This window comes from Dreissena polymorpha, chromosome 15, assembly GCF_020536995.1.
Source record: "Dreissena polymorpha isolate Duluth1 chromosome 15, UMN_Dpol_1.0, whole genome shotgun sequence".
Taxonomy (NCBI): domain Eukaryota; kingdom Metazoa; phylum Mollusca; class Bivalvia; order Myida; family Dreissenidae; genus Dreissena; species Dreissena polymorpha.
In genome coordinates this window covers 22050910-22078859 of record NC_068369.1, presented here as the reverse complement: position 1 = coordinate 22078859, position 27950 = coordinate 22050910, and the positions used below count along the sequence as shown (strand labels likewise).

The following is a 27950-nucleotide window of genomic DNA, read 5'->3' as shown; positions in this document are numbered from 1 at the left end:
TTTGCGATACCACAAACGTCCACGCTGGTCTCACGTATTTTCCAAATACACGTTTCTTATCCGGTTTCAGTTACACTTGGCGTTTTAATTGGTCAATAGCTCGGGTAATCCTCTTGAAAACAGAAACCGCTATTTATTTGACGTCGTCCACGATTTCTTGACAAGCTTACGATGTTATTTACACATCAAATCCGGATCAAATCGGAGCGCCTTGTCATTCGCATTTAGTAATTGATAAGTGATCCGAGAGTCGTTATTAAAAATTTACTTATACGCTAATCAATAAATAGCAATGTTTATAAACGGGACACGCTGCGTTATTTCTGACATAATACTATCATAGTAAGTTGTGTCGCCTATAATTCTTTAATTCTGATAAATGTCGGCGGATTATTAGTAAATACGGTGTTCCAAACGGAGATCAGACCACACAAGAGGACAGTAAGATTAAATTAGTAAATTAATGTGTACTTCGTAAAAGTTATTAACGTGTTGAATGTAACCGGCCTGTTACTGATAGTTAGGTTACGTCCAAGTGCGTTTACAGCTTTTTAATACAGTTAAGCGCAGACGTTAACGCGTTTATATTAGTTTACATGAACGAAACATAACGACAGGTTTACATTTATTTAAACAAATAATATTAAGTGCACATTTTTTTAAATATTGGTGATATTTCGTTAAGATGACTTCCAGGATTTACCCGTGTTTAAAAGATTTTACAAATTAAGTGGTAAACACAAGACATTTCTGATATAAAAAAAGTTTTAACCAGGTGTTAAATCTAACTGTTTTTCTCAAAATGTATGATTGACATAATTTCATCCATTCATTGTTACGACTTTGTAAGATATAAAAGTGGGATCGATGCATAGGTGTGTCGCGACAGGGATTTGATGAAAATCTGCGGATCCTTTTCAATACAAGGTAAGTTGCACGTTTTCGTTCAGAATACTTTTGTAAACATGAGAGAGAGTGATTCAACGCTTAAACATACATTTAAAGGGACTCAGTGGGACAACGAAACATGTGTTTGTTTGTATTTGTTGACATCATTTCTATTGCATTTTTCACTTTATATATAACATTCACACATAACTATAATTAAATAATTGTTTTGTGTAAAAAAACTACCAAACGAATGTGGGATGATTTGTTTACTCGTCCCAGAATACTTGTCATTACCACAACGCCTTTAACTTTTCATATTAATCATTCGAAAAACTTTTACTTCCGTGCGTCTGGATAAGTCTTAATTCGCGCAAGTAATTGTTTTGCTTCGGACAAGGTTTAAATATTATTTGTGTATTATTATGTATATCATTTAAATATCTATACGACCGTTGTTTTACGAACTTGAGTAAATTTCACGAAATTTAAGAATCCAGTTGTGGGTTAAAATGCGTCATTCAGAAAGCCATAATATCATTTCATCGATGCATCTTTAAAGATAACTCCGCAGTCAGTGATATTTTTCGAAATCCAGTAATGACCCAATAGTCAATTCTTTCTGCATATTGCTTATTCCAAAAGCCTCGCAGTTGTTACTTTTTTTAATGCTTAACAGGACCAATGTTTCCATACACGTGAATTCGCGATCCTGATAGGACAGGATAAAGATTTTTTAAGTTTTTTTATTGAATGCTGAACTCGGCTGATTGCAATATTCATTTATTATGTACCGTTTTCCCGATAGACCGCATTTAAAATCTCTGCGCAGTTATCATTGGCTAGCAGCGGTTACTCCCCTTTCACGGCCGCAGTAAACTACGTCAAGAGCAACCAGGATATTAATCGAGATCCGAATGACTTTTTAAACAAATCTTGTTGATATGGTTTAGTTTATGTAGTTACCTGAAGTAGTACGTTTTTGGCGACACTGGACACTGCTTGATACGCAAGTCTCCAATCAAATAGCAATCGTGCTTCTCCAATCAAATATCGTTAGTCCAAGACTAGCATTTTTCTTCCGCGTGCGTACTATATCTTATCATTTCCTAGTATATAGTTGTTGGGCCGAAGACTTGCTATCACATTATTGGCGTGTAAAAATGTGATTACCGTGATTTATGATTAAATGTAGCTCTACTCGGAGACGGTGTGTGCGGTGTATCTTGACATTTAAAGGAGCCTTTTCACAGATTTTGGCATGTATTGAAGTTTGTCATTAAATGCTTTATATTGATAAATGTAAACATTGGATCTAAAAAGCTCCAGTTAAAATCAGGAATAAAATGAAAAAAAGAATATAAAGTAACCTTCAAGAGGGCTAGAACCACTGACCCCTGGAGTCATATACGTAATCCTCGTAGATTCACAAAATATAACGACAACAACAGAGCTCTCCAAATTATTCAATCGTTTTGCGTTGCACTGCTTTATAATGTTAAGGTTTTTAAATCGTCAAAAGATGCATATAATGTATATTTTTTTAGCATGGTAAATGTTAAGTATTACTGTTTCCTCACAAATAGCATAACTAAAACGAAAAATTTCGAATCTGAAACAACTTTTTTCAATTTTGTCCATTTGCGGAAATGATTTTAAAGATTTTCTTTAACATCGTTTTTGTTGTACTTTCAGAGACAATGAAGAACCTGTGGACGTGGGGAGCATTGTTGATAGTGGTGCTGTGCCTACACAAAGGTAACCAACACCACATAGGTTTACAATATCGTTGAGTTTTTTCTATCTTAGTTTAGAATGAAAGTTGATATGGGGTATACCTGTAAAACTGGTAATAGCAGATATATGGATGCATCGACGTATGGATTGATGAATAAATGGACGGATGAATGGATGGAGATGGATGGATGGATCGATGGATCGATGGATGAATATATGGATATATTGATGGATGGATGAATATATGGATATATGGATGGATGAATCGATAGATAAATTGATGAATGGATCGATTGTTAGATGGATGAATTGTTAGCTGGAGGAATTGATTGTGAAATAAATGGATGGATGGATGGATGGATGGATGGATGGATGGATGGATGGATGGATGGATGGATGGATGGATGGATGGATGGATGGATGGATGGATGGATGGATGGATGGATGGATGGATGGATGGATGGATGGATGGATGGGTGGGTGGGTGGGTGGGTGGGTGGGTGGGTGGGTGGGTGGGTGGGTGGGTGGGTGGGTGGGTGGGTGGGTGGGTGGGTGGGTGGGTGGGTGGGTGGGTGGGTGGGTGGATGGATGGATGGATGGATGGATGGATGGATGGATGGATGGATGGATGGATGGATGGATGGATGGATGGATGGATGGATGGATGGATGGATGGATGGATGGATGGATGGATGGATGGATGGATGGATGGATGATGGATGGATGGATGGATGGATGGATGGATGGATGGATGGATGGATGGGTAGATGGATGAATGGATTGACAGATGTACGGGTGGACAAACGGACGGACGATGGATGGTTGGACTTAAGGACCAACGGACGGACTGATTGAACAAACTGGTTATGCAGATAGACAAATTTAAGGCTGACGTATTGGCGATTGACCTTGTGGTAGAAAAAAACACAAACTTACTTTATGACATTGTTGCTTGCACGTAATGCGTTAGGAGTGAATTATTGTTTAATGTAAACGATCTACCAATATTCCCATACCATAGGACACCTTTTTAATATTTTTCTTACATTTTCCAACAATGTGTTTCCATTTCCCAATGCTGTCGTGTCATTATATAAATACACGTGCATTGTTTTATGAACATTTACTTTGTACATTTTGGTTTCTAAAGTATGCAACTGCTATGCTTAAAAATATCTATTCAGATTTAGAATCTTTAATTGGACCACTCACCGCATTTAACAAACGAATTACCTACCTAGGTGAAACGCCTACTCTGTTGCAATCAGAAACAACGCGACTTTTAACGTCTACTTGATGACGCAGGAAAAACAGATATTTGGGCCTGGCACGAGGTGGCAAAAAGCTCTAGACGTTGAAATGATGACATAAATTAAAACGGGAAGTCCCCGAAAATCACACTTATATTGATTTCTAAGCATCCTGTTTTGAAATATAGTGGCATCACTCATCCACGTGCGGTAAATTAAATGATCGTGAAATTAATATTTGTAAACATCAACCGTTAGTTTGACGATCATAAATATTCCCCTCAATGGTCCAAAATCCTTATTAAAAACCTACAATTTGTTTATAAGTTACCGCATCCATCGATTGTTAGAGTTTTAACTCTTTCATTTGAGCCTCGCTCTGTTAAAAGGGGTATTAAACATGTACGTCAAGTGTCGTCCCAGATAAGCATGTGCAGTCCTTAAAGGCTCATCAGGAACGACGCTTGCCGCTTTTAGTGTATTTTTCATTTAACCCTTTCAGTGCGGGAACCGGATTTTGAAGGCCATTGCAAACAGTTTGGATCCAGATGAGACGCCACAGAACGTGGCGTCTCATCAGGATCCAGAACGTGGCGTCTCACCAGGATCCAAACTGTTTGCTATTCTGATAGTGTTCTTTGAGAAATATCTAAAAAAATGCTAATTTTAGAAATTCAGCAGAAAACATTTTAGCAGACGACAAATTTCCCAGCATGCAAAGGGTTAAAGGAACACTCTTCTCGTGGAAAATCCAGATTAGGTGTACAGTGTCGTCTCTGATTAGTCTGTGAGGACTTAATATGCTAATCTGGGACGACACTTCACGCACATGAATTTAATCCCCACTTACTCTGAGCGCGACTCATTTGTATGGTTTATGTTTTGCAGGAGCTGCGTTCACGCAACAACGATTTGATGGTTACTATAACAATCTGATCACGCCAAGCTTGGGAAGCGCAGGTAAAACGTTCACAAAACATCAACACAATCAATTAAAACTCCTGTATATTCTTAATGTTATATTGGTGATCGTTTCGTCACGAATGTACATGTTTGAAAACTCAAGTAACTTTATGATCGAACGGTTGTTAATTTTGTTGTTGATGTCTGTTTTTGCTTCTTTCACTCACATTTCATGCAAATTAGGGGGACGAAATCACACGCCTCTCAGTGCTTGCACAGTAATGGGAAAATTGCATTAAAATGATAATATTTAAATTATTAACAATCGCTTATCTAAATGAAAATGTCGCGCAAATAAGACCCTGATACATGACTGCATATATGTTGCGCAGTTTTTATACGAACGCTTTCCATAGTTATAAAATTTTAAAGTTGCTCGTCAACCCATGCCTAACCAATAAAATTGCGTACCTTTGTGAAATAGTGTTTATTTTTAGAAAATCATATTATTATATATAGTGTTTGAACAATATTTCGCAATGTCATCTTAATTTGTTTAAACATGTTTAGTATGTACCATCAATATCCGTATATATTTTTTTCTACGTGCATTAGTTCTCGCGATAGCCAATTTCCGCGCGGAGATTTTACTTGTTCTCAGCGTTTCGAATCAAATTAAGTTACAGCTATGATCTGTATTTGTTTGTATCCGTAATGTAAATTAAACACATTTAAAGTGATTTTTATAGAAACTATGAATAAAAGAATTATCATTTTATTTTTCGTTTATTTGATCTTCGTGTTAATCATTAAGGATGTGGTCGTATTTTGATCTATCACTTTCCCCTTCTACAAGCAATAAACACAAGTTGTCATTTAACCAAATTCATTGATTGGTCGATGAGGGGCAGTAAACCGAATATTGAGTATTTATTAATTTTAATTAAACTATTATTAATGCACATATCTTGTTTTAAGGAATATGAGTCACGTCGGTTAAAAAAGCTTATCGAATGATACGAAGAATTACGGATGTTGAAAATGATGAATTTGCAAACCACTTTTTTTAGCAACGACCATATATTTAAGTTATAAATAAATCAAATCAGGAAGCATTTGATTTGTTTGGAAAGTATTTTTTCATGATAAGGTCGGGGTATTTGGTTGGAGACATACCCATCATACCTAATGCACCGGGATGATATCAGATTAAAAGTGCGTCGTATGTTTCTTGAAATTTGATGTGCTTTTAGTCAGTTTGTTTTCCAAATGCACCTGCACTATTGAGTACGCATGTTCATATTCGTTTTTTTTTAACGGCAGTCGCTATGGCAGTCGCTATGGGAAACAACCGTAATGATGTGTTTTTGAGAGTAAATTTAATTGTTTTAGTTTGATTGCTCTATGCGTCACCAGTGCCGCTTGCAAACCATTATCTTACCCCATCAGCTCACCATACATTTATAACGATACCGCTTCGATGGATTTGCTAGTTTGTGTACCGAAATCGATTATAATATACAAAATTAAAAGCACAAACAACACAATAGAAACAAATACTGTGTTTTCAAAACTTTGTTGTTGTGTCATTTAATATGCGAAAGAAAAACGCAACAAGTATCAATTGATTGAGCACAGGAAACGAATCAAGCGCACTATACATACATGGTTGACGAGTCATAGGTAACCCAACAACAAGCCGAGCAGCCCGTCCATAGTCCCAGTGCCACTGAATATTTGGAATTGAATAAATGATATTGGGTTTCCCAACGAAGATTCACTTACACAGAATTGTTGCGTATTTTTTCGTATACTTGTAATATAAGGTGCTGTTGTTTTTTTTTTCCAAAATTTAAACGTACATTATTTATTTTAGCTCGCTTGGGTCGAAAGCTTTGGGCGCTGATACACTCTCAAGTTCATTTCAAGAGTAGAACCATAACTTTAAGAGATCTTTAGAAAACTAGTAGAGTGAAGATCAACCCCGGGCCATTGAGATCGCTAGGCGGAAATAATAAAGACTGAGGCAACGCAATAGATAGATAGATAGATAGATAGATTTATTTCGGCAAGGAATGCATACAAGGGCATTTACAACATGTACAAAATATAAAATATAACATACATGAAAATAAATATACCATTACATACATACCAACACCAAGGATAACACAAAAATGGGTAAACCCATATTTCCATTGTGGTCCTTTGAGCTGGTGGCATGACATAGAGTGGCACTTAAATATTAAACAAAATTACATCAATAAAATGACCAACATAATTAAAATAAATATATTAAATACTATGCATGTATATCACAGACCATTTTGATACTTAAGATATCACAGATATCATTATTAATTATGAGATCCTAAAAATACACTATTAAAAAATGTGTAAGAAATAAATTAGATATCACAGATAGCATCATTTATTACACCATCCTAAAATACATAGAATAAAAATGGAGAATGCATAACATTTTTGAAAGATAGGATCAATTTTGATAAAAATTGCTGACTAAAACTGATTCCTTAAGCCGAAAAAACAAACAATACACATAAAAAATTACAGATTTTCTAATAAATAATTTGTTAAAGATGACTTAAAAACAGGCAATCTGTCAATCTGTGTAATACTGGAGGGTAAATTGTTCCATAATGAGCATCCCGTGTAACAAAAGGACTTTGACCCGAAACCTTTGACCCTGGGGACAGCAAAAGCACCTTTTTGAGTTGACCTGGTCCTGTATGAATGAATAGAGGCCTGCGGGATAAAATGTTCTCCCATATAGTCAGGGGCCAAACCATTTTGAATCTTAAAAACATGGCCAAGAACAATCTGGTCTACACGTTTATTGACTGGTAGCCAGTTGAGCAAACGAAAATGTTCTGGCCCAATGTGTGCCCTTGCATCGAGACCTAGAACGAACCGCATTAACTTATTCTGGGTGGTTTGGAGCTTATTTTGTAACATTTTTGTGAGACTATGGTACCATATAGAGCAAGCATAATCAAAATGACATTGGATTAAAGACATGACAAGAAGTTTCTTGGTTTGCTGAGTGAGATATTCTTTTTTTCTATATAGATATTTTAACCTGGAGTTGGCCTTCTGAATGACTGAACGAGCCATGGTATCAAAGGACAAAGTTTGATCCAATGTAGCCCCTAGGTATTTGACTGAAGATGTAGATTCAATAATGGTACCATTACAAGAAATATCAAGAGAAGAGTTTGACCTGATTTTATGCCTAGAACCAAATAGAATAGACTCCGTCTTACCTAAATGCAGAGACAACTTATTGTCAACCAACCACTGACTAACCAGATGCAAATCTTCTTTCAATAACCTTTCAATATCAGATTTAGACTTACCAGACACCAGAATACCTGAGTCATCTGCATATAGGAGGAGCTTATTTTTAACCACAGCAGACATATCATTAACATAGATAAGGAAGAGCAGGGGACCTAGAATTGACCCTTGTGGAACTCCACATGATATTGGGGCTGTACCGGAATGAGTGCCTGAAACATCAACAAGTTGCTGTCTATCTGAAAGGTATGAATTGAACCACCTTAATATATCATCACCAAGACCTGCTGCACTTAATTTCATGAGAAGTATAGAATGATTTACAGTGTCGAAGGCCTTTTGGAGGTCAAGAAGAATCATCCCTACGAGATTACCTTTATCCATTTCCAACCTGATATAATCAGTCAGATGTATGAGACAGGTGTCCGTTGAAAAACCACTTCTGAAACCAGACTGAAATTTATATAACAATTTGTTAACCTTGAAGTATGACTCAACTTGGTCATATACAACCTTTTCATAAATTTTAGATAAAATACTCAAAATAGAGACTGGACGGTAATTACCAACAGAGGTTGTATCACTTTTCTTAAAAATAGGAACAACCCTAGCAGACTTGAGATCATCTGGAACAACACCCTGTATAAGAGATAAATTAATAACATGAGTAAGAGGTTGAGAAATAATCGAGGCCCCATCTTTCACAAAACGTGAGGGCATACCGTCTAAACCTGTTGCTTTATTAGAACTGAGCTGGTTTAAATATTTTAGTACTTGGTTCTCAGAAACTAAAGAAAAAGAAAAACTGTTAGCAGCTTTAACACCAATGCTAGCGTAAAAATTAATGACGAATGATTTTCCAAACTTAAGAACACAAGTTGGTAATTTATCAACAAGCTTTGAGGCAACTGTAGTGTAAAAATGGTTAAAAGAATCTGCAATAATTTCCTTATCAAAACATATATTTCCATCAATGTTGAGACAAATATTAGAAGAGGAAGATAATCCTTTCTTAGATGGTAAACCAAGATTCTTAAGAATAGACCAGAGTGACTTTGAGTCATTTTTGTTAGCTTCAAGAGACTCTGTAAAGAAGTTTTCTTTCGCTGTATCAATTAAGCATTTACATTTATTTCTTAATAATTTAAATAATTCAAAATTTTCAGCACTTTTATCACTTTTGTAATTACTAAAAGCCTTGTCTCTTTGCGTGATGGCCTCCAAGATGTCAGAATCTATCCATGGTTCAGTCCTTTGTTTAATTCTCATTTGTTTAATAGGAGCAATATTGTCTATCACTGACATAAATATAAGTTTAAAAAGATCCCAAGCTTCAGAAGCATTGTCACACAATAAAACCTGATTCCAATCCGTAGCCAAAAGGTTCGCTTGAAAAATCTCCGTGTTATAATTTTTCATCGAACGTGCAGAAATGTTATTATGCGATCCTATGAATGATTTTGTTACTTTCCGGGTACAATATATCATGTGATGGTCACTGAAAGTTGTTTCTATAACACCAGACTGTGAAATCTTCTCCGGGTCCGAAACTAGAACCAAATCAATAGTGGTCGAAGTGGTGTTACACACTCTTGTACTATTACATATTAATTGTGTTAAACTAAACATATTGATAAAATCTTTAAAAGATGACACAAGAGCACAAGATCTAGATTTAGAAACATCTGTGTTGAAGTCACCCAGAATTACAGTTTCATATTCAGAAAAATGGGTACTAGAAGATAAAACACTTTCAAATTTATCATAAAAATTGCACTGTTTCGGTGGTCTGTAAACTGCACCACAAAGAATTGGTTTACACTTCGGCAAGAGTATTTCGAGCCATGTTGCTTCTATTTCTGCATGCTCCAGATCCCTACGACTGTTGAACGACAAGTCGCTACGAACGTAGATCAATACACCACCCCCGTGACGATTTCTATCCTTGCGTTGAATTGAATAGTTATTAATAAAAATTTCCGAGTCCGGTACCGAGTCGTCAAGCCATGATTCTGAGATACAGATGCACGCAGCTCTTGTTTTACGTGCCATAATACGTACTTCGTCCAAAGATGGAATCAAGCTTCTAGTGTTGATGTGTATGAAATGTAGACCCCTTTTTGCAAATACATGGTACTGTGTACTAGGACTTGAAGTTGTATTTTCATGACAATCTGTTGAAGGACCAGGATGTGGATGTACATCTCCGCATAATAGTATACATATGGGCAGGAAACTAGACTGTCTCTTTATAGAACACCATGATGATACTTTATTCTTATATGTCTTGACATCATGACTAATAAAATGACTGTAGTATGACAGTTTACCATGTGTAACAGGAAGAATATCAATACTGTCCGAAATCCAATTGTGATCCGAGAAAGGGTACACTTTTATATAACGATCGCTGTAGTCTTCCAAAGAACGTAGCAGGTAAAAAGTTAGTACAATCTGTAACTTGAACATATTCATTTTTCACCTATATATGTCACTGGAACTTGAGATATCTTCAACTTGCGTAAAAATAAAAATTAAACTTCAAAAGTAAAAGTAAACAAAGCCACTCTAGGTTACACACCACCATGTCATGCAATATGAACTGAGCTGCGCAATTGCGACCAACTTCAGTGCTCTCAGCGCTTTGATTTTGTTTTAGGAAAGCCTCTGAAGCAGAACATTACCACGGCATACTTTGACTACACGTACAAGCTATCTGGCAGAAACCGGCCCAGCCCTCGGCTTATCAGCGAGACGCTTTTCAAGAAGGATGCAAACAACACGTACACGCCTAATGAAAGGAACCTGACCGCCCTCTTCGCCTTCTTCGGTATGGTATAGTTGGCCTTTTCTTGTAGGAAAGGGGATAATGTCTCCTTCTTTAGGGTGACGGGAATATTTTTGCCTTCTGCAGTAGGACAGTATACATATTGCATGCTTTGGTTTTATTAATTGTACCTTATATGGTGGGAATTATTTTGCCATTTTTGTAAGAAATAATTAATTGTTCCTTCGTAAGTAGGACAGCATTAAGTTCGCCTTCTGTGGTAGAACAGGATTATTTGTGTCTTCTTTGGTAGAATTAATATTTTACTTTTTAGTAGGGCGTGATTAGTTTTGCCTTTTTGGGAACCTAATCAAATATTCATTTACTTACTCTGAGTATATTTTCTCGCAAACATGTATTTCACACAGAAGTCATTTTCATTATAAAGTGCAGTAAAAAGAAAATGAAAAGTGTTGTTTTTCACAACCATGTCTCCACTTAAATCCCAGGTCAGTTGGTATTCTTGGAGCTCCTCGACACAGACGACATTACATGCCCCGTGGAGCTCCTCTCCATACCCGTACCAAAGTGCGACCCCGAGTTCGACCCACAGTGCGCGGGAAACAAGGCCCTGCCCTACGAGAGGGTCGCCTACGACAAGCAGACTGGACAGTCACCAAATGTGCCCAGAAAGCAGGCAATTCTTATTATTCTTCTTGAAAAGATCATATTTCTGACATTTAGAAAAAAACTGAAGTTCCCAATTCATGTTCAGTAATCTGTTGGGATTGTGATAAAATATTTTTCATCGGTTCCGTCAAGTGTAATACCGGTACACGATAGCGCTCATTGTGTAAGCACACACCAGTTTGAAGGAATGTTCATCCATTTTAAAATAAGCTACGTTGACATAAAACTTACAATTCCTTAAACAGGTGAACAAGGCTACAAGCTACATCGACGGCAGTTTTGTGTATGGAAACAACCTGGTTCGAGCCCTGAACCTCCAGGCGGACCGATCCCCTAAGCTGGCCGCGGGGGACGCGTGGTCCAAGTACCCGCAGAAGAATGCAGAGGGACTTCCGTTTGTTGCGGTTCCTGACCCCGTGGAGCACCGGTTCCATGACCAGCTGGAATACTGGAGTAAGGAGTAGTTGCTACCTGCAGTATATCGCATTAAGATGTGAATTTGTTCAATGTTTTATATAATAAGTTACTTGAGTTTATCACAAAGTATTTAGTGGTTTTTAAAGGTAATAAACGTAAAATGACCCCTTTGTATATGAAGACAGAAGTAGTCACTGTAGAACAGACAGACAGGAAGGAAGGCAGGCAGGCAGGCAGGCAGGCAGGCAGGCAGGCAGGCAGGCAGGCAGGCAGGCAGGCAGGCAGGCAGGCAGGCAGGCAGGCAGGCAGGCAGGCAGGCAGACAGACAGACAGACAGACAGACAGACAGACAGACAGACAGACAGACAGACAGACACAGACAGACAGACAGACAGACAGACAGACAGACAGACAGACAGACCGACTGACTTGACAGACTGACTGACTGACTGACCATCGTTTGTTTCGTTTTGGAATAATCGAATATTGCGTCGTACTAGGCGCTCACATTGTGAATCTGCAGCTCGTCTTTTGATAAACCCAATATAAAGAAGTGAAACTCCAGCTGCTGCAGCAGTATTGCATTCTTATTATACACAATTTCGTGGTCCATTATTTATGGCAAGTGACCAATGGCCAAAAAAGTACGGCACAATACGAAACAACATACACACATAATAGAATAAGCAAATCATATTTTGTAAGAAAACCGAAAAATATTTTTGACAACATACAATTGTTTTACAAGGCATACCTACAAGGGGGAAAATAATGTGCAAATCAAATGTCCTCGCATGGTCGCTTGCAAATGTCATGTAGCATGGTATCGTGCCACAGTACATGCTCAGGTTCGAAAAACGGATTATTGCTCTCCATGTTTGCAATATTTTAATAATAATACATTTAATAAACTATTGTAAATAAGTGAGTTAGAAATTGTAAACCAGTTATTATTCTCGAAACGTACAGTGCGGCTTTTTTTACTAATCATAACTTAGAGGGGGCTTATTTGGGCGTTCACAAATGTCCCACATAAATATGGAAAATAATTCATATGAACACAAATACAGCTAGGATAATTATAACTACGATTTTACTGAAGTTTCTTAATTCGTGTATTGAAAGTCAGAAAAGAGTATATGTAGTTTTCGTTGTTCGTTTTGTCGAATTCAAAACGAACAACGAAAACTACATATACTTTTTTCTGATTTTCAAATAACCAAAACAAAAGCTAAATACAGAAAACTAAATTGTGTTTAAAGCATTTTTCGGTGTACTCGTTGTCGAATTCAAAATGAAACACTACTAGACGGTATAGCACTGACCTTTTTTGAATACTTCCCCAGAACTCGGCGACAAGCATGCGCAAGAGAATCCTGGCATCCTGTCGCTCGGCGTCCTCTTCTTCCGGTACCACAATAAAGTCGTGGACCGCCTCGACTCTCGCCATCATCACGACTTCGACGAGACTTTCGCACGCGCTCGAGAATGGGTCATCGCAACCTTGCAGGTGCGCGTGAATACTTAACACTTGTCCTTCTGTACATCGTTAGTTTGTTATTTTGTAATTATTACGTAGTTTGTCAATTTGCACTTATTCTTCAATTTGTCATCGGCAGGTTTTGCACAGTGACATTTGCCATTTATGAAACACATTTTACAGCTAACTGTAGCACAGATTGCGTCGGTAATAAAAACAGCATGTTGCTCACAGAGGGGTAATCACGTGACAAACAAGATGGCGATGTCCATGCCGAGACGGGTATTTTTCGCCGTTTTATACCCTTCATTACTTTCATAAAAATAGATGCCGTTCATTTCCCAGCCATATCAGCAGGAAAGTCTTTAGCGTTTATTTTGTATTACAATTCGCTCTACAGCTCGACTTCACTGCGAAATTTCTTAGCGCGATCACAAAATTACACCTCCCGCTAAGAAAATTCTGAGCAGGTAAAGTCGAGATAACGAGCAAAATTTAATACGTAATTTCAGCTGATATGTCTGAAAAGAGGGCGACATTTAAACAATAAATAAAACTAATGTATAAAACGGCGAAAAATACCTGCCTCGGAATGGACGTCGCAATATTGCTTGCCACGTGATAACCCCCTCTGGCTTAGTTTAACAATTTTTTATACGATGAATTCTTACTTCGAGCCTGAAACGAATGATGTTTAGTCTCGAGATTTCTAATTTATTAAAAATAAGTATTAAACCACATTTGCAAATAATTATAAAAGAACGCTTAGAATTCAAAAATACTTTCTTTTACACGTAGATTTGATTGTTTGAAACAAATACATAAATTCGTGTTGTTTAAAAAGAAAGCTGATTTTCAACGCAATATTATTGTTCATTATGTTCTAAAATACTATATTGTTGTTTAAACAGAAGAAGTACCGTGCTAATGAAACTAAACACGCCGTATCGCTTTTTCAGAATGTTATCGTTTATGAGTGGCTTCCCCTACTTCTTGGCGAAAGTTTACCGGAATATACAGGTATGGCAAAAGCAATATCGTACATGCTGCAGATCGGTCAATGGTGAAAAAGAAAAACGAATACAATTAATAAATTGTGTTCAGTCACATAAACTCTGAAATAAACCTTAGAACCCTTACATAATTTTACGTTTAATAATTCCTCTACCGCAGCACTCAAACTACAAATTACAATGATATGCGATGAAAACAATGCATTGCCACCTTACTAGAAAGTTTTCTCGTTCAATTGTAGTCTACGAGTGGTATATCAACAGATGGTATTTGTTTATAAGTACAGCTAAATTTACAGCTAGACACAATATTTTAATGCATAAATTTGCAAAATATTTACCAAGGACTATCAAAGAACGTAATTATGGTTGAATAAAACAAATTTTTTATACGTTGAATTTTCCAGGCTATAAATCCGACATATATCCTGACGTCACTGCCGTTTTTGACGCTTCAGCCATACGTTACATAATGACGTTAATACCCGCCGGACTACATCAAAGGTAGCCAATATGCAAAATAATACTTGTACTATGGAATCCACCGATATATCTATTGAAATTTTTCACTCGCATCAATTGAAGTTAAGGGAAAATATTTTATGGAAAAATTAATAAATGAGAAGAAAGTTGAAATTGAAACATATATTTTTCGTGCAATTTATTTTGAAAGATTGTTAGAAATTGTTTAAATAGAAAATACAAATAAAAAACAAATAATAACATATAACACACTAACAAAAACAGCAAAACTTGTTGACACGTTTTGATGAATGTTGTAGAAACATAAAATGTGCCAATGCCTCATCCGGTGCGTTCCCTGCGCTTCGATTATGCAACTTGTATTGGAAGTCGCAGGTAAAAATGATACGGTTGAATCTGTTTGTCATTTGCAATCATCCATCCAATCAAATTTGTACCAGTGTAATTTGGCGGATAACATCTAACTGTCTCAGATCATATATCTCTGAAATGATAAGATATTTCGTGTAAGTTATTTGTATTTCTATGACACGTCTGTCTTTCTTTGTTGTTCGTTTATGTTCTCTTTATATCCCATACTACCAACCGGATATGCAGACAGAGAATGCAGTAGAAGAGCCAGGCGTGTATTGGCATGGCTTCCCATTTTATAAATTAACCCATTTATGCCCAGTGGACTCTCCCATCCTTCTAAACTGGATCAATTTATTACCAAAATTAGGGGTGTCAAGTATATTTATTTCTATATTTAGAATATTTCATAAAGAAATTCATTTAAGCAAACAGCGCAGACCTAGATGAGACGCCGCATTATGCGGCGTCTCATCTGGGTCTACGCTGTTTGCAATGTCCTTTTTTCAGGACGCTAGGCATAAATGGGTTAAACATTTCTGTTTCATCAGTCATTTCATACTCCTAGTGAGTGAATGGAAACAGATAGGAACAAGTCGCGATTGTTCGGACTGTATTGGGACTGGTTTCAACATCGCTTGTTTCAAATATTATTTATTCTTCAATTATGTAACATATTCATAGGAGAAGTGGATGGGAATTGTTTCTACATCGCTAGTATCAAATGTTCATTGTTTCTCAACCATCACATTGCTAGTAGAAAATGCTTTTTGTTCTTCAACTATCATATTGATAGTTTAAAGTACTCTTTGTTCTTCAACTATTACATTCCTAGTTTCAAATACCCTCTATAACCTCAACTATCACATCGCTGGCATCAAATACTCTATATTCCTCAACTATAACATTCCTAGTTTCAAATACTCTATATTACTCAACTACCGCATTGCTAGTATCAACAACGCTTTATTACTCAACCATGTGACATACATTTCTAGGAGGTATTAATGGAGAGAGAGGATGAGGTGGAGGAGACTTTGATGGGAATGGTTTCCCAGATTGCGGAGGCCGAAGACACGAAGGTGGTCGAGGATCTGCAAAGTACGGTTACTGCGCATGTCATCTTACAATAACACTTGATACTATTAGCCTCGTTCTTGGAATTCTGTGCTTAATGCGTGCGCACAAGCTAATCAGGGACGACACTTTCCGCCTAAACTGGATTTTCTTTTATAAGAAACTTTCTTTACGAGGCACAGGCTAATCTGGGCGGACACTATATGCACATGCAGTGAGCCCAGTTGTCCAAGAACAAGGTTCATATATAGTAATACCGGTATAATATAAGTGTACAGGAACTATTTGTATGTTTGACTATTGAATTACATTTTGTGCGAATATTCATGATCGCGAAAAAAATCAAATATAAACGTAAACTTATTCAATATTTATGTGAATTTAATTTTCGTATTTCAATAATGATAGCCCAATTTGAAGGATGTGGTTCTACAATGGGCCATGAAAACGACTTTTCACCCTTATCGTATTATTTGGTTTCGACAAGTTTAAGTATAAATTCCTTTTAACAAGCAACCTTGGTGCATTAGTCGCTACATTTTTGTATCTAAGGACTATTTAAAATATGAGTGTTTTAATTGTGTTTCCATGCTAGATCTTAGCAACAAACCCATCCCATGTTAAGTATTTAATTTTATTTGAGCATTTCATTGTAAGAACTATTAAATATTGATGCCTGCGTTTCAGGTAAGTTCTATGGACCCCTACATTTCTCCCGCCACGACTATGTGGCCCAGACTATCATGCGAGGTCGGGACTACGGGCTGCCAGACTACAACTCAGTGAGGCAATACATGGGGCTACCGAGGGTCAAAAGCTTCCCGGAAATCAACCCGTGGCTGAACGCATCAAACCCTGAGGTATCTTACACGTGTTTCGTGTTATTTATTTAGCTTTCTTGTTTGGTCGTCTATTTTGTTGTTCAGAAACATGATTATGGTTAGTTATGAAGTATAATGTTTGCCTACGTATGTGTAGAATGTTTTACGATTGTAATTATAAGAGGAATAGTAATAAATTATTTACTTGGATATCATGCGAACACGCATTAAAGTCAAGTTTTTAAGCTAAGACTTAAGGTATTGTCATTAGGTATAGGTATATTGTTTAACTTAGCGATTTTTTGTCGTGGTGGTTATCTGAAAACCGGACATCACTATTTATAAATCTTTTCTCACGAAACACGTTTTCCGCGTAGTCTTTGACATATGAGCGTAAAAGATTTCATAATAATACATGTATTTGCTTTTAGCCGGCTGGTAGCATAGACTTTAAACAAATGTCAATCACGTAAACATGGTTTTACTGGCGGTATCTTTCGCAAACACGTTCGTGGTTATGTTTGCGATATTCGATGCATTACAGAGTTTCCAAATAATGCGACGTTCATTTACAAGTTCCGCATACATCTTTCATAGGCGTTGCGGAGACTCGAGAGCTTGTATGGCGGTTTGGATGACATCGATGTGTTCGTCGGCGGCATGATGGAGACGACCCCTAGAGGCGGGCCCGGGCCCCTGCTCCGCGCCATATTGAGGGACCAATTTATTCGAATCCGTGACGGGGATCGGTTCTGGTTCGAGAACAGAGAGAATGGGTACAAACGTATTTCAATTTATAAAAGTATACTCTATTAGTACATTGACTTCCTGATATATTGACTTTTTTATTTTGGAATACACAAAACAATGTTTACAATCAATGCACTAAATTGTTCTGGACAAAGTCAAAAATAATAACTGAAACATGCTTGATCTTGTATAATCTTAATAACTGAATACTTTATACCCGAATGCCCATATTTTAGTACAGTATTGTTCTGAAAGACAAGATAAAGGCACGCTCGCCGCTTTAAATATGTATTAGGTCCTGCTTCCGCTCTTCACAAATTTTATTTTATTTTGGACTGGCTTCTTATCCGATTATTTTCCACTTGTTTTCCTTATATATTACACATTAATTGTGGTGCCTATCTCCAACAGGATGTTTAACGAGGCGGAGATAGCTCAGATTAAGCGTATACGTATGCATGACGTCATCCATAACTCCACGCGCTTCGACTTCATTGGTATTCAAGACAACGTGTTCCAGTACAGCAACGGTAATTATGCCCCCTCCCTTTCTCCATCCACCACACACACACAAATCATGTTGGTGGGTTGGTTGGGGCGTCGGTTGGTTGATCGATCACCGGTTGGTTGATCTATCCTGCGTAGAAATAGTTTTCCAATTGCGTTTGATTGCCTTCAAACGTCATATTAATAGTACTGCCTAATGTACTTCTCCGATTTAAATCGAACTTTAATCTTTGTGTAAAAGTCGTGGGTCCAAGGATTTCAAGCTAATAAATTAAATTATGAACCCATGTGCCATCATTGAATACAAATATATACCGAAACTATGTCGGTTCTGTCGTTTTTTTTATATGTTTACTTGTTTCTTTCCACTAGATTTTTGTCGGTAAATTTTTATTCCAAACGTATCTAGTTTGAGTAACAAACACAATAAACGAGTCGCGTGCAAATCACTTCAAGTAAGGCACTGACCGTCTTTAATTCCATACCCCGAACACAGAGCATCTTTACGTATACGGGAGAGTTCTTGTACTGTGCAAATCCCCAAGTGATTCCCCTACCGGTACTTCGCCGACCATATGAAACTTTAAACGCGCAAATACATACAATCTTATACAACCGTGCACGTCTTCTATTTCCTCCTCAGATCACAAGTGCCCGAGCATCTACGTGCACGAAAGGGTCCTAGAGCCGTGCACGCCCCACAGGGGCTACGACTACTTCGCTGGAAGTGAGGCCTCCTACATCATCGTGTGGGTTTCATTCGGACTGATTCCATTCCGTACGTAGAGACAGTGGTGAATGAACTTTGGGATACAATCTTGCCATGTAACCAAAGTTGCTAGATCAAAGCATTTGAAAATTATATGCGAACACATTGACATAAAATGCCGAGGCCGTATGCTATCAGAAAGTGATACTAATTTATTGCAATAGTTATTCACATATTGATGGCTTCGATTAATTTTTTCATCTGAATCCGTACAGTATAACACCCCAGTTTTTGTTTCACTTAAATATGTATGACTCCATTGCTTATTTGGGGCACGTAGGTATATGTAACAAACATGCATACATGTAGAACACTGGCGTTATTTTCTAAAGGCATGCATGACCACGCATTTACTATATATGATACAATTAGTCTTGTTGCTTTCCGCGTTGTGTCTTATATTCATTATCGGTTTTGTTCTTTTATTTGTATGTTTGCATATATGACTGACACGTGAATACATGCCTCTGTGTTGTAGTTTGTCTTCTCTTTGTGTACATCCTGTCCAAGTGCAAGCAGTGGCGGCACATGCGCAGTGTGAGCGACCTCCAGCGGGAGATTAAGGAAACCATCGGCGAGCGGCAGGGAGGTGCGTTCTTCCCTATCTTATTCTATGCACATTGTCGTACAGTATTATTTGTGTCGTTTTATTTATTTTATTTTATTTATTTTTGGATTTTATTTTATACCAATAAACGGCCTCAACACCACGAACACCACCAACACCACAATCACAGCGCCTACCACTAACAACACCACTGCCTCGATATAACTATGCCGTTACGACCATTGTAACGCACCACAATTGTTCCTAGAAACGTTTTGGCAAACGCCATAAAAGATTAGCATGAAATATGTTTATGATTAAAGCCCTCTGACCTGAGAAAATAACAATGTTTCTGATCGAAAGAGCTTGGTGTAAACGGAATATGTTAAGCCGCGTCATTCAAAATTGGGTCTTATGCAATATGCTGCCAACGTAGCTCCAGACCAGCCTGCACATCCGTGCAGTCTGGCCAGGAGCTACCCTATCCGCTTATGATACCATGAAACATTTCGTTACTTTATAGCGAAAAGCGTAGATCCTAACAAGACTGTGCAGCGTCTCAGGCTTACTGGAGCTACCCTGCGATTACGATTCATTTTCTCATGACATGGTTCATACAATAATGTGCACTGTACGTATGGGCGTCACATGCTGTCTCGGATAGATATACCAGTATGAGATATTACCATATTACCATGGGGTTTAGAGGTTACCGTTGCGTGTCCGCCTACCAACCGGGAGGTCATGGGTTCGATACCCACTGTTTGGGCGTTTTTTAGATCTCTGCCAAAGACCCCAAATACTGGTTATAGTCACAAGAAACGGACTCGAGAGCGTTTCAATAAGCCATAGGCTTTCGATGCAATCGAGCTAACAGAAATAAGTTTAAACTAAAAATTACCAAATCACGGGTATTTACCGATTTGAATGAGATCGAACGGTTTCTATAGTTTCTTAATTACTTTTGTACCGGGTCTTCAAACAAGTGCAGCTGAATTTGCTGGTAAATGGCGAAATTAACGTTTTTAAGATATCGATATTATTAATCAGAATTATAATTTACAAATTATACGGGCAGTGTAAGAAAGAATGCAATTGTAATGTGTATGCTCTGTTAAATAGGTTTTCTTTGGCGGCGAACGACAGGTACTGTGTGTTTCCATATACTACTGACTAGTTTGCCTCATTGTCGGTAGTAACGACACAATATTGCATGACAAAATATGAGTGTTTATTAGTTTTGAAGTGCTTTGTGCATGTCAATTGCTTCTTTTGAAAACCACCAAAACCTTTAGATTTCCTTTCTTTTATTTTTTTTAGATATATATATTAATTATTGCATGTTAAAAGTACATGGTAAAACTTCAATGTATTGTTTCGCATAATTATTGGTTATTTATCACAACAGTGTTATTAAAATTGATTGCTCAAACCCAAATCAGCAGTAAGTAAAAAAATAACCCGTACATTTGAATTATTAATTGTTTCAAGTCAGTTTTTATTTTTTTCCGAATGATACGAGCTGAAATATGTGTGTGCTTATATCAATTATGCCATAAATCACCTTTGTTTATATTTGAGCCGCGTTTTGGGAAAACCGGTTTAAATGCAAGTGCGTGAAGAATCACCTCAGATAAGCTTGTTCAGTTTAAAAAAGGCTTATCTAAAACGATACTTTCTGCTTTTATGGAAATGTTCGTTTGGAGGAATTCTCTTCTAAACGAAAATTCAGTTTAAGCGGAAAGTGTCGTCCCTAGTTGGACTGTATTGGCTTATATCGGACCATTCATTACGCTTATGCATTTATCCCAATTTGCCCAGTGGCCTACTCAAATGTGCATTTTATTTATTTCTGCATTGGTTAGTTTTCATTTGGCCATTGCCATCTCTTAGAACAAAAACATTTTACATAGCTTGTTACCACTACCATTGCTTAAATAAACTATCATGTTTATCCAAATGAGTCTGGTTGAAAGAAAGCCAGAATTTACGCATGTGCGTGTGAAGTATCGTTCCTTTATAGCCTTGCAGCTAGCTTTTATTGAATTTTCCGTTAAGAAAGTGTCTTCTAAACGTAAATCCAGTATAGGCAGACAGTTTCGTCCCTGATTAGCCTAGTATAGGCAGACAGTTTCGTCCCTGATTAGCCTAGTATAGGCAGACAGTTTCGTCCCTGATAAGCCTAGTATAGGCAGACAGTTTCGTCCCTGATAAGCCTATTCGGAGTGCAAACGCTATTCTGTGATGGCACAATACGCACATGGGTTAAGCCGGTTTTCCCAGAGAATGTTATTAGACCTTAAGGAATGTAGAGTTGTACTACATATAGTGTTGTTTGCCATGTGTCTTCTTGTTAAACCATATTTTTTTTCTTTTGAATAGCAGTTAGTTTATAGTTAACGACGAAACATGGTATATAAAACTTACATCCTACTATACAATAAGTCAAAGCATGCGAATGTCTCTATCGTGTCATTTAACCATGTAGTTGTCGGTCAGCGACATTGCTTTGCCCCGCTTATCGAAAACTATTAACCCAAACTACTTTTCCTTTGGTCTGACCTGATATTCACAAATTGTTGTTCACTTCACTGCGAAACCATTGCAACTATGAGTCGAAATTGCATGCATAATCATAAATGATATCTTGGCATTTTACGGTCGAGAATTATTCAATTAAATTTTAATATACCACTTCCTATTTCTGAAAGTTTTGAAGCATATATTTTAATACACTTATACTTCATTATAAAAAGCATAGTGGTTTAAACAACAGCTGTAATGACTCGCGTATTAAATATCTACAGAAAATAGCAACCAATGAAATCACTCGTTCCAAGCCGGTTTGCTTTTATTTGCCAATATTGAACATGTTAAATGGGCCAATTAACACGCTTCGAAGAGTCCTATTCTTAACTAAGATTCCACCAGATTTTTTACCAAAAAGAATGTTGGTAACATATGCGTTTTGATTTTTTGTTCAAGCGTTATAATGTAAACGTCAGACTGCAGCGTATTAAGCGTTGGGACCTGTTTGCAAGACTAAATGAATCTTAATCTAACGTTCTTAGCTAACGCATTGACTAATATTTTTTATACATTCTAACTTTGATTTCATCAGGGAGTTGCGTGTGTCAGCACCGGGGCACAGAGTGGCAGAGCGCCAAGGAGACCCGCCTTGTCGTCATCCGGCTCAAACCGGACTGCTCTCTGGAACTGATCAACCTCAAGGGTAGGCACTACTTTTAGTAGAATAAACTTTATTAAGAGTGTTCAAAGATAAACCATATTTTCAGATTTTAGCAATTATTAATTTAATATGTATTTAATGAGAATAAAATGTATGAATTGTCCTTTCGGATAAGTATAATCCATAATTATGAAGATTTCATTAAATTTCATATTTTTGTTAAACATGTATATCCAAGCCTGTGCTGCATCTCTACATCTCTCTATGCTGCTGCATTTTCTACCGATTTTCATTTTTTGTCTCATTATTGACATTAATTTGCTGAACGACTACGAATGTTACCATTTGACCTGGTAAGGGTCGAGTTCAGTATTACAGTATTACTTGTAATGTTCACAATTCCTAAAAGTAATTTGTATTAATGTATTTGTCTACGAATGCGATCTTGTATGTATAAGACATTAATTAGTTCACCTTTTCCAAAGTTACAAATAAGAAACAACGCTACAAAAACTCGAACAAATGATGCAACAGTACCCCACAAATATACACATTTGAAATATTATTACCTTGGCGTAGCAGATATGGTGTCCGCCTAGCGATCTTGATGTTATGGGTTCGATCCCAACTCTGTGAGCGCTCTTTCGCCTATATACACCAAGTACTGGTTCTAGACTAGGGAGCGTTTCAAATAAGCCTTAGGCTTTCTATGCAATCGAGCTTAAATAAATAGATTTAAACTAAATATTATCACTGTACTGTAGTTATACAGAAATTTTCAACACATCTTCCAGTTAAATGTCCTGAATGGCTCGTCCGTACAATAACCTACCGAGCCCCGTTCCGTTTCAGGGAGGCCGATCCGCACGATCAACATGTTGAACATCAAGCACGTGCAATGCTTCGTCAGCTCCAACAAGAGGCGCAACGTCGTCTTGGTGCGCGTCCCTAAGGAGTATGACCTAGTAAGGAATGCACGCGCGATCCCTAGCGATCGGGAGATCACGGGTTCCATCCCCACTGTGGGAGCGTTCTTTAGATTTCCCCCATAGACACCAAGTACTGGTTCTAGTCCCAGGAAACGGACTTGAGGGCGTTTCTAATAAGCCTTAGGCTTTCTATGCAATCGAGCTAAAATAAATAGCTAAATTTTTAATTAATGCACGCGCGTTTTAACAATATTATGAAGCCCATCGATAACAAATTCCGGAATTTCTTTCCTATGAAGATACTTTTGAGAGACAGATGCGTCCCTGTGTGTGTGTTCCAAAAGTGGCGAGGTCCTATTTAGCCTTTTGCAGCGTATTTTACGGTCCCGGACTTTGTCAGATCAAACAAAATACGAATTGTAGATTAAATATCAAACCATTTACCTTTTAATGAATTATAAAACATTTGTTTGTTTTGAGTGTGATGTGAGAGGGGTAGCTGGGGATAATACTTTCTGTTCGGGATGTTTACCACTGACAAAATTCACATGCGCAGAGTTTGATCCTTAAACGCGGTCAACTATGTCAGAAGCGACTATGCGAACGTCTATGCTAACCGTAAAGCTAGTCTGGCATTATTAACACATAAACTATTCTTTCTTTTAGTTTTGACCCTGACCCAGCGCTTTGTAGATGCCTGTATCAAATGTAACACTCCTCGGCGGTTGAATATGCCATACATTACACTATTTTACTTAAGCGGTTCTTGCAACATGGTATAGGTCTAATCTTGCTCAATGTACTGTTTTTGAGAAAGAGGAACGATATTGTGATCTCATACTCGTGGACAAAGAAAACACAGGTGCGTCCTTGAGTTAGATAAAGAGCTTTTTGATCAGACTCAGTCATTCCACGCTGTGATGACATAACTCATCGTTCTCTCTCCAGGTGCTGCAACTCACGAACGAGTCACAGAGGCGCGTGCTGCTGACGTCGCTGGAACAGACCCTCGTAGAGAACGCTGGTTCCCTTGTTTGTCACGAGATGAAGGAGAAGCACCTCTACCAAAAAGCCTTTACTCAGCAGAAGCGGAACCAACTGCTGGAGAGGTTTTTCAAGACTGTCTTCTCGGAGGTGAGGGTTCAGTGTTATTTAGTGTAATAATTGTCTCAAACCTTATTTTGTTACACACATGAATACTACAATCTCGTTTGTTGAATTTAAGTATGAAGGCTGTATCGCGCATAAAGTGAAAGGTACGTTCACATCGAAAATGTGTAAATGTAATGCAGTTTCACTGCACTTTCCAACGATGCGATTATACAGTACACATATTGTGTAAGATAAATAAGTTTAAATTGCCAAATTAGGTGACACATGTGACCCTCTATGTATTCATAATAACAAGACCTAGATTGGGATTAAAACTTGGGGCAATGGGGATCAATGTTGTAGGTGAACAACAAGAGAGTGTCTTGTTTGATTTTAATGTGAGAACAACGGCTTCTAAAACAAGAAAATTATTCCCACTCACTACCATCAGATATAATTAATACATTGTTATGATATTTTATACATATATACCTTATATGAATACCTCGCGTTGGACTGCATTCAAGACAGGCGATGTCATTGTTACATTTGTAATACTATTGTGATCCGCACTGCAGGCGTTCCAGATGGATTATGACCCGACCCTGGACCAGGAGGCGGTAGAGATTCGACAGGCCCGGGACATACTCGAGATAGAACTCACAAAGGTACATCAAATGATACACTTACAGGTGTGGTTTTGATATACTCGAGATAGAACTCGCAAAGGTACATCAAATGATACACTTACAGGTGTGGTTTTGATATACTCGAGATAGAACTCGCAAAGGTACATCAAATGATACACTTACAGGTTTGGTTTTGATATACTCGAGATAGAACTCACAAAGGTGCATCAAATGATGCACTTAAAAAGTAGCGGTTTTGATATATTCATGATAGATCTTGTAAAGTTAAGAGCCTAGATATAAAGGAGAAATAGTTAAAGTAAGGTACGGATCACAGGAGGGAATCCCGTATTATTATTATTTATTATATGCTTTCCGGTGGTTTATAGAGAAATATCAGTGAAATAAAACTGGCATTCCACTGTTTTAAACAGTGAAAAATAACAGTGAAAAATATCGATATTTGTCACTGTTTTACTGTGAAATGACGTCATTTTTTCAACGAAATGACGTCATAAATCCAGCGAAAGTATCAAATTAACGGTGAAAAAAGCATAAAATAAAAAGAAAATTTGTTGGATTCTATGGAATTTCGATTTTATTTCACTCGAGATCATAGAAAAAATATATTTTCCCTCGTGGCTACGCCACTCGTGAAAATATTGTTTTCTATGATCACTCGTGAAATAAAATCGATATTCCACCGAACCCAACAAATATCCTCTATTTATTATTTTATGTATATGCTACAATAGAAACAAGGAGTGCAACTGCCGAAAAACTACACCATCTTTACTGTAAACCGGGATCCAGACATAAGCCCCCCAGGACAAAACCCCCCCAATGAAAAAATGAACATTTGGACAATTGCCCCCCAGTAGAAATGATAGGTAGGATATAAGCCCCCCAGTGCTTATTTTGCATCTGGACATTTGCCCCCCAGTGCTTATTTTAGAAGTGGACATTTGCCCCCCAGTGCCTAATTTTCAATGACATTACTCGATTGAGCAGATAATCATGTCCAATTATCACCACCTGATTACTCAAAACCTTTGAGATGATAATCCATTTATCCAATTACCACCACTGAAAGGCTTAAATAATGGAAGGGATAAATAAGGCGACACTGGATTTGATCTCTTCTCTGACTTTCATAACTTCTATGGCTAAGTGGTCAGCATCGTTACTGTGTGTTGTGGATGATGTGACCATAGTAACCTGAATATATAAAAACAATTATTTAATATTGTAACTAATGATAATAGCAATGAAACATTTAATTTATTATATATAAAATTATTTTGTGACGTTTTGTATAACTGTTTGGAATTAATTATGTAAATTAATTGATATTTTGAATGTTGGTAAAGCTTACAAATACTACATTTACCTTTACTTCAAATAATTAAATTTGTGAAGTTATGCAATACTGTCTGGAATTAATTTTGCAAATCGCTATTTTAAAAGTTATGATAGCAAAGATAACAAATAGCATTTTAATATTATACTTACATCAAGATTAGTTGTCAAGGTTCCTTTACATGAAGCGCTTCTGCGCTTGGAACATTCCCAATGTATTGATTCTTTACGAGACTTCTTTTTGGTGTAAGAGTACCCATCCTTCAGTAATTTCTCAGACCCTTTATTACTCTTAATAATTTCCATGATGAAATGTATCATTTGAAATGTGATAGTTTCGTTATATACTAAGTTTTAGTTAATTGTCACTCAAACAATGTAACTACAAAAATAATTGCCTTTAAATGTTGTTATATGTGTTCACTTTAATTATCATTATTTGTACTAAGTTATGATAATTATTATTGATAATCCTTTTGATTGATTAAATAAAGAAGCCATTAATTTTCATTAACAAGTATATGATCAAAGCCACATGTCACACCTTTAACAAGCTGATAATCCTTTGATTGATTAATTAAAGAACAATTCTTTAAGATGTTTGTTTTACCTAAGATTAGGAAATTCAAGTGAGTTTCTGGACCTTTTTTATTTCAAATAATAATGATCCAAGTTTCTATGATTATATATTTGTGAGATATGAAATAATAATGAATCCAAAGACAGAGATATACTAGTTTAATGGAAACAACATATGATATTAGCACTGGGGGGCAAATGTCCTCTTCTAAAATAAGCACTGGGGGGCAAATGTCCAGATGCAAAATAAGCACTGGGGGGCTTATATCCTACCTGTCATTTCTACTGGGGGGCAATTGTCCAAATGTTCATTTTTTCATTGGGGGGGTTTTGTCCTGGGGGGCTTATGTCCTACAATCCTGTAAACCATGTAACTCGAAAATCTTTTAACGAATCAACTACAC

At 37.1% G+C, this 27950-nt stretch overlaps 2 protein-coding genes across 3 annotated transcripts in view; one reads left to right on the top strand and one right to left on the bottom strand.

Annotated features, from left to right (window-relative positions):
* The window catches only part of LOC127859437 (dual oxidase maturation factor 1-like), a 124149-nt gene extending 122120 nt beyond the window's left edge, over positions 1–2029 (bottom strand). The window contains exon 1 of one of the 2 annotated variants that reach the window (XM_052396815.1): positions 1855–2029. The gene's annotated coding sequence lies outside the window, so the exon portion shown is untranslated. The remainder of the gene's footprint in view (positions 1–1854) is intronic. The other variant, XM_052396813.1, reaches the window with a different exon arrangement.
* Positions 156–25683, top strand: LOC127859607 (dual oxidase-like). Its single transcript, XM_052397107.1, has 21 exons — positions 156–238; positions 686–927; positions 2584–2646; positions 4764–4835; positions 10756–10926; positions 11373–11560; positions 11799–12006; positions 13317–13480; positions 14410–14470; positions 14871–14967; positions 15246–15321; positions 16296–16398; positions 17062–17234; positions 17793–17971; positions 18357–18475; positions 19096–19230; positions 19700–19810; positions 22890–23000; positions 23811–23923; positions 24836–25021; positions 25558–25683. The coding sequence occupies exons 2-21, from the start codon at positions 897–899 to the stop codon at positions 25681–25683; spliced, it is 2487 nt and encodes an 828-aa protein (XP_052253067.1). The 5' UTR covers positions 156–238; positions 686–896.
* The last annotated feature ends 2267 nt before the right edge of the window (positions 25684–27950 follow it).